The sequence below is a fragment of the Crocodylus porosus genome, unplaced genomic scaffold, assembly GCF_001723895.1.
Source record: "Crocodylus porosus isolate Cpor-Errol unplaced genomic scaffold, CroPor_comp1, whole genome shotgun sequence".
Taxonomy (NCBI): domain Eukaryota; kingdom Metazoa; phylum Chordata; order Crocodylia; family Crocodylidae; genus Crocodylus; species Crocodylus porosus.
The window spans coordinates 14,637,634-14,645,719 of NW_017728927.1; the positions used below are offsets into that span (position 1 = coordinate 14,637,634).

Consider the following 8,086-nt stretch of genomic DNA (forward strand, 5'->3'; position numbering starts at 1 on the left):
TGGAAGCCCATTTCAAGCATAAACCTTAGACAGGACTGTCTGGGCGGACCTAAGGAACGAGATTCTGTTTACAACACAACGTGGTTTTATTTGAAATGTAAAAATTAATAATAATAATAATTACAAGCCGTCATTCACCTAATCATGTTGGAAGGCAAGAAGGGAGCACTTCACGGCAGAAGCAATGGAGAAGCTGCTGAGCCATAGGAAAGCAAGTTGGACACTTGTCTAGGTAGGCACAGCCGGGCTTGTTTTCGGCCTCCCCGGTGCACCTCCGTAGACGACATCTCCGTGTGCAACCATTTTGTGTATCTCACTACATTAGGTAAGGAATTACCACAAAGACTGAGCAAGTTGTCAATATAGTAGACTCTGAACAATGTGCAGCAGGATGCCCCTTGGCCTGTGCTAACCTGTAATAACACAACCTGTCCTCTCTGGTCTGGGAAGGCCGTGTTCAATGAGTTTGGATGGACTCCGTAAGTAGTATTTTCACAGGGTGGCAACAGATGACTTACCATTCACAATATACCCTAGAGGTGTGATGTTTGTCCACCTGGAAACGTGGTCAATGGCTAGAAAATGGTAAAACCTAAAAGGTTTTCTGTGAAAAAATGAAACTCAGCTTGTGATGCAAGGAAAGAAAGTTCTTTATATATCCTCTGTAGAAACCTTCTTAAGCTACCATTTCAACAACCAGTTAGACTAATGGTGGCTGGGTTTTGTTTGCTTGACTTTCACCTCCTGCGAAGTTCCAGTAGTTCAGACGTGAGATGGATACATGATTTGATCCTAGTTTTGGATCTGAACTTTCCCAGAATTTGGGGCCGTCTGGACCAGTTACTGTCCCGAGGGCAAACTGGTAAAGTCCTGATCCAAAAAACAAATTCCCTTCGAATTCACATCAGGTGCTTTGCTCTGCATCTTTCGTCTCAGCACACGTAGTTTTTGGCATTTCTGCTCCCTATGGGCTAGTGGATTTGAATCCAGCAGGCTTTTCTTGAAGCTCTCGCTGTCCTGAGTGTCCTCAACAACACATTTTCTCATGTCGCAAAAGACGGGGGATTTTCAGAAACTGTGAAGTCCTAAGAGACTACAGAGCTGAAGCTTAAAACACAGCGGAAAAAGACATTACCTTTTAGTGCAGGGAAGCATGAATTATAAAGAGTAGGGGTCAATGTGATGCATCAGAAAGCAGTATTACACGTTCTGCTGGTTTTGGCTGGTACTAATGCCCTAAAAATAAGGAACCTGAATATGACTCTTAAGGTGTTTAACATAAGGCTCCCAGTCATAAATTTCCTCGGTATTATGGCACATGGGCAGTATATTCTAGACAGTCTCCCAAATGCAACCTTTTTAATTCTGTTTCATGCTTAAGGTTGATGGTAAGGAAACAGTTTGCCAAGAAACCCTCTCGATGCCAAAGCATAGGGTAGGCACTGTGTAGAGTGTCGTTCTGTACCAGGACCCCTCACCGACGCCAGGAACATTTGCCCCAGACCCCTGCAGTGCACTTCGGAGGGAAGATCTGTGCCAGACCTCGGCCATGACCCATGACTAACTTGATTTGCATCCCTTTTGACTCTACTGGGTGGGCAAGGGATGCAGGACTAGGAGGGCATTTAGGACATACAGCGTGAATCTGTGCAGGGACCAACGTCCCTGAAGCCAGTTCACTCCTTCACGCAATTCCTTCCGTGTTGCTAGTGTCATAACCTGCTAACGGTCTCTCAGTGTTTCTTTCGAGATGGAAGGGCTGAGCTGAAAGAGATGCTAGCTAGAAGCAAAGGGCTGTACCCGTTGCAGTGCCAGATGTCTTTACAATGTACAGTAAAAGCACGCGACTGCCATGACTTGAAGAAAACTGCATGTGCACTTTGTAGGGAGCTCGCACAAAGTGGAATTTGAAACGGCTCCAGCTTACGTGGTCTTGTGATGTGTAGATGTTGCTAATGACTGATTCTCAACATGTCATACAGGTGAGGTCCAAATAATTTAACGTAGGCGAACGCCACGCCTTGTAAGCGATGATAACTTATACCGCAGGGGAGTGTGCGGAAGTGGGAGCGGTTCCAGCAATCAGAGTTGTTGGCCTCATTAATTGCTCGCCAAAGTGCACACCCAAGAAGTGCCCATTACTGACAGAGGAATGTCGATGCGGGGAAAGCCCGGCCTTTCCCCACGCACCACGTCCAGCTGGGGCCAGGGGAGACAGGCCCATCAGGAATGACAGTGGCAGCAGGCTGGCGTTTTAGCTTTATGCAGTGGACAGGGAGAATCCGGCCCTGACTCAGACACTAACCGGACACAAAAATCAAAGCCCCGCATGCACAAACATTGCTGCTCTGAGACCACTCCTAATTATAGCAGCCTTTCAGTTTGGTCACGGAGAGACCGCGGCATGGAAACAGGGAGGTCGGGCGGTCTTCTCCCAGCATTGTCATGTCCACAGCAGGGCGAGGGGCAGCAGCATATTAGTGACACGTATCCCCCACCCCTACCAAGCCTACGAGTCTCCCAGTGACCATATTCCAGGCTCGGGGCTTTTTTTACCCTCTCCGCTCAGCCTTGTGCAGGTCCCCTTTCTTTATTTGCTCCTCACTGCCAGTCCAGAGGCCCAGCATGAGGGTTTTGGGACCACTTACGTCCTCTGCAGAGGGCTTCAGTACACTGTCACTGATGCACAGGCCTTCGGGGTTGCACAATGCAAGTGTACTCAGCCTTATTACATGGTAGAGGAAGGGACCGTGGAGCGTGCAGGGGAGGGAAGGACAGCATTGCAAAATGGATCCGGAGGGGCTCCCCCGTGGCGCAGGTCGGGTGTGCGGAGATGCTCTTCTGTTGCCACTGCTTAGACTCCTAGAAAAACAGGGCTGGAAGGGTCTTCGGGAGATCACCTAGTCTAACCGCCTGCTCAAGGGAGGATCGTCCCAATCCAAACTGCCCTGTTCTTACAAACACCAGGGAAATCGTCAGCCACAACTGCTGGGCACAATGCCCTGCACGTAAGAAATGCCCTTTAATGTGCTGCAGGTAAATCAGTGTCCTGCCTGCCCGGCACTTGGTTCAGCTCCAGAGGCAGGGATTTTGGCACGCGCTCTGCTTTTCACAGCACCCAGTCCAGAAACAGGCCGTTGACCCGGGGTGTGAGGGGAGGAGAGGGGGTCCCAGCCTGGGAGATCCAGCTGTTGGACTAACGCAAGCCACTTAGCGTCAATGGAAAGGCTGGGTTGCCATGTCCGGGTTTCACAGAAGATGGATGACGGGAAGGGAAGGAGAAGTAGGGAGTGCCTGTGGGGCCATTGACACGGGCTCAGTCGGGCATTAACCCTGCCTCCAGATCTGAATTGAAGGTGTGATCCAGGCCGAGGACAGTCACTCGTTCCAGCCAGATTGTCACCGAAGTGGTTGCACTCTCGCCGCAGCCTGCAGAGGAAGCTGGGCCGGCGGTGGGGGCGAAGCCAAGGAAGAGCGGAGGGCGAGGGTGATGTGTGCTCTGCTCTTGGCTCGTACCCCAGCTCTCTTCAGTCCCCTTCAACCTGCCAAACTGCCCCCTTTGTCTCTCCCTTCTCCCTGGCTCGGACTAGACCATCAAATCCAGGCACTTTCCCTCCCATCCACGCGCCGCCTTCGGACCTGCGTCACCCCGGCCCCCAGTTGTAGCCGCACACAGTGAAAAACCAGGGGCAAGGGCTCCTTATTGGTTGAGCTGCAGATTGTAGCTGCACCAAAGCCACACCTGTGCTAGCAGAGCTTCTCTTTGTCATTGAAACACGCCCCAGGGGTTCATACACTTTAACATATATAGGGTTCAGTGTTTTTCTGAATCAGAATACTGTATGTGCTGATAAATGACTGCAGATCGTGGCCCTAAAAGACCATGAGAGGGAGGATGCCAGGACAGGACGTCCGGGCTACCAAGGCACAAGCCGAAGCTGGGAGTGCTGTAGCTGGAACAGAAGTGGATCCTGAAACGTTTGACTGAGCAGCTCATCAGCTCACCCGCTCTGTCACTCCACCCTAAAACTCCCGTTAAAAGATACGGTCCTGTTTGTTATACTGGCACAGGCCAGTCCTGCAGGAACAGGCTCTTGGTGCATAATCTCTTTAGGGCAGAGCTATGTCATGGGCATGCCAGGCACGGCATCCTTCCCGAGGAACACGAGCTCCATGCCAGCCTGGCCCCCGGGGAGAAAGTGGGGCACGACATGTGCACTCCAGCTGTCCTCTGCTTTTAGTGCCTCTTGGGGCCTCGTCTGCTGGAGTGAGCTGGTGCAGGCAGTTATACAGGGGGCTGGCCCCGAAACACAAAGCTTGAAACGGTCTCTCCCTGCCCGTGCCCACCCCCACCCCACAAACCACACAGCTGAAGATTAAGCCCAGGAAAACACTCTCACCCCTGGCCCAACTTCCTCTTCAGGCTGCGGCGAGAGTGCAAGGACATCAGTGACAATTTGGCTGGAAGGAGTGGCTGTCGTTGGCCCGGATCACGCTTTCCTCGCAGATCTGGAGGCAGGGTTAATGCCCGACCGAGCCCGGGCCAATGGCCCCACGAGAATGACTCCTGTGAAGACTTAGAGGATCCGAGGACACGTGTCGTGTGCCACAGCAGTTTGTTGCGACAGATTTGCTGGCAGTAAGTGTTTGCTAGTGGTTGCCCCATTCGTTTCAGGGCAGGAACCCTGGGAGGTTTACTTCATATTACGCCAAGAGGTGATTTGGTTTAGTATTAGGGGGTCGGGAGATTTGAGCTTTCCTGTTCATTGATACCCATCTGTTAGCACCTCCAGATATTATACCCACTCATGCTTCCACAGCCCCTGGGCCAATGTTATATGAGCTTGCCTCCGCAAACTGGTTGTTGCACTTTTCCCCCCTAGAATCCTCCTTTTTTTTTGATTTTGCCAAAGCTGCTTAAAGTGACATTTCAACATGGTGCGATTCACGCCACGAAAGAAAACGGTGGGTGAGGAAAATCGAAATGGCCAGATGGGTAGTAGTGCTGTACGTAACCTGAAGTAATTCAAGGTGCCCACGTAAATAATGGGACAATACGGTGACGTGTCCAATGCATTTCTTAAGTTAGTGTTTGTAAAATGAAATCCATCTTGTCAGCTGTATACATTTGTTATGTCACTGGTAAGAAAATGATGGTACTAAATGTCATTCAAACCAATAAATTATTATGTCAAATCAACGGAACAAGTGTGCTGGTAAGTCTGCGGCACAAATCACGTGGCATGAAGGATGCAGTTCAAGTGCGACCTGTCCACTGCCCGCCTAGCGTTGCTAACACACCCAACGTTTGCAGAATTAAAGGAGGCTATTTCTCCGCTGCCTCGTACAGCGTTCATAACTGACTTCACTTGGGCAAAACTAGTGTTTGCTTACGAAGCCTGCCCCCACTCCTCGACCCAGTCTCAAAGCAGGACGAGCTGCTAAATTTGCTAGCTAGACAGCAATGCGAGGCTGAAAACCCGGGCTTTTAGATAACAAGTACGTGGGGAGACGCATCCCCACCATCTCAGGCCATGAGTCAGTTTTTCTTCCGCTGTGAGCACTGTTTCCAGCTGGCGCTGCGCATCGTGTTGGCACCTGTTCCCCACACGGCTATGCCAATAGGAGCCAAGGTGCTAAGCTGGCCAGATGCAGTGTGGGTAGTTAATTGCCTGCCTTCTAGCTAGGTAGACATGGCAGTGCCCTTCGCTTCCCATTGCCCAGAGTTGGCACTGGGGGGTGAAGCAGCTTGAAGAGGCCTTGGGATAAAAGGCGCAATATGAACGTAAGATTTTTTTTTAAATTAAAAACCCCCGAGGCTGAGAACGTACCGAGCTCTCTAACAGAGCATCCCGGGTACCAGGATGCGCTTGAACGTGCAACACGTGGTCCCTGCTGCATGCTGGCTTGCTAGCTGTCGAGCCTGGCCGAAGCGCTGTCATCAACCAGTGGAGCGCTAATGAATGAGCCCCTGGGGGTGTCAGGCTATTCTGCAGTCAATCAGCTTCACATTCAAATAGCAAAATCTAGCTCTAAGTTAGAAGATCCTGATTTCTCCCAAGGAAAACTGTGTTGGGCCAAGCTGACCTTCCCAACCTTACTCCAAGAGCTGTTCTCTGTGGCATCTTGCCTGCTCAACAGTGCAAGGCCAAAGAGCCCGCATAACCAAGCTGCTTGATGCCTGGGTGGATCTAGGTGGCAGGTGAGACGGGGTGTGATGATTACTCCCCTTCTGTGACTTGCTGTCCAATACAAAGTTTTCCTCCCTTCTGTTCACTACTCAAAAGCCAAGATGGGTCACGTGCGTCAGTGAAAGAGTGGAGCAAGCACTATGCCTTCTGCAGGCTCGTTGCCCACTGGGTGCGTGGTGGCTGCAAAGTGTCGCATGACTTCCTGGGCATGAAGATGAGCCCACTTGCTGTGGGCTCAGGTGGGGAGGAGTGTCAGCCCCACTGTTATTTCTGGGTCTCAGGCAGCTCTGGGATTGCCGGCAGTGTTTATTAGCATAGACCCTTAATCAAGCAAGTGATGATGATGAAGGCGCTATGCTAATCGAGCCCTCAAGAGCCCGCGTCCCAGAATGCACTGAGCTCCTCTGCGCCCTTTTGCTGTACAAACGATGACCCTGTGCTCGGATCTCAAAAAGACTAATAAGTTCCTACTCCAAAATGCAAGCAATCAGGAGATGCTGCGGGTCACCCCCACAGTTGGGAAGGCCAGTGCTTTCGCTGGGGAAGGGGTGACTCCAAGTCCAGCAGCGCTCAGGGTAGTCCTGCCTTGCTCACCCCCAGCTCACTCCCTGGCTCGGTGTGGTCTCTTCTCCACGACGGCAGCTTGCTTACGTATCATACCACAATAGAGAGTTGCTGTTTATTTGTATTAGCTGTGCATTGTGTCTCATCATGCCACTTCTCTGCTTGTCCCTAAGAACTGCCTCTCACTTCTGATACGTAGCACGTATAGGCTTTCCGGCACATGCGTGTAGCAAAGCGCTGGCGCCGGCTGGCATCTGATGCACCTGTGGCTAATGCACACCTCCCATTCACTCAAGTGACACTACAGCGCTTCCCGATGAGGGGGTGAGAGGCACGCACCGCCGTGCCTGAACACCGAGGCGCTGGCACTAGCCAGCTGGCATTTTGCTTTCACTTTACAAAATAAGCCAGTGGTATCTGCTGAGAGGAGCTATGGGCCAACGAGGGGTCACCTCTGTGCACACCACTATTAACATGAGCGATCGTGTTGGTGAGGAAAGGGGCCAAGGCTGAGGTCTGGTGACCTGGCATCACGGAGCTGGAGCCTCACTACTGCCTGTAGCCAGGAGGCCTCATTTCTCCTGCTACAGCCCAAGGCTGCCTGGGACACAAGTGCTCGGCAGGGTCCAGGCGCAGCACTTGAAGGGCTTGGCCGCGGCCGCATCACCAGCACCAAGCTGCAACCTCTGGGTGTGAGGTGGCTGCTCCACGTGAGGGTGCAAAGCACTGCCTAAGGTCCCCAGCTCAGGCCGGAGGCTCCTGTGCTAGATGCTGCGTGGGGAGGAGCGGGGCAGACAGCGTGAGAGAAAGAGCCACGTGCCTTGCTCTGAAGAGGCTGCAACAGTAGCATACCTGGGGTTGGAGGTGACCAGGGCAGCAACCCCCGGTGCCACCTTGCCTGGGCAGGGGAGAAGTGGCGGATGCTGCAGCCAGCCTGGCAGGAGCTGGTGCTGCCCCCGGCAGGACCTGCACCTCTGGGGCATAGTGAGCACCACAGCAGCAGGTTGCTTGAAGGCACAGCCCAAGGCAGCGAGCCTGCCACCTGCCCCAGTGCACTGCCCCGGTGGATGCACCATTCAGCCATCGCCGCCCTGTAATGCCCGCTTTTTTTTTTTGTACAGCGCAGTCGCACAATGAGCAGAAGGCACCAGGGGAGGGTTTAAACATCTCCTCTGCCTTGTCTTCCCACCATCTGGGTTGCATATCACAGGTCCTCCTTTGGACCGCTGCCTTGGCTTGTTGTTTACGCAAGTTAGTTGCTTGGCACTGATGCCATTCGGCCACGCTCAAACAGCCTTGCACTTGCAGGCGGTCAACTCTTGGATCCCCCC

General features: G+C 52.4%; 1 protein-coding gene across 1 annotated transcript in view; it reads left to right on the top strand.

The window, feature by feature from the left end:
- Positions 1 to 5,200, top strand: part of ADAP1 (ArfGAP with dual PH domains 1) — a 91,703-nt gene extending 86,503 nt beyond the window's left edge. The window contains exon 11 of the mRNA XM_019542156.1: positions 1 to 5,200. Coding sequence (XP_019397701.1) covers positions 1 to 29 — 29 coding nt within the window. The 3' untranslated portion in view covers positions 30 to 5,200.
- The last annotated feature ends 2,886 nt before the right edge of the window (positions 5,201 to 8,086 follow it).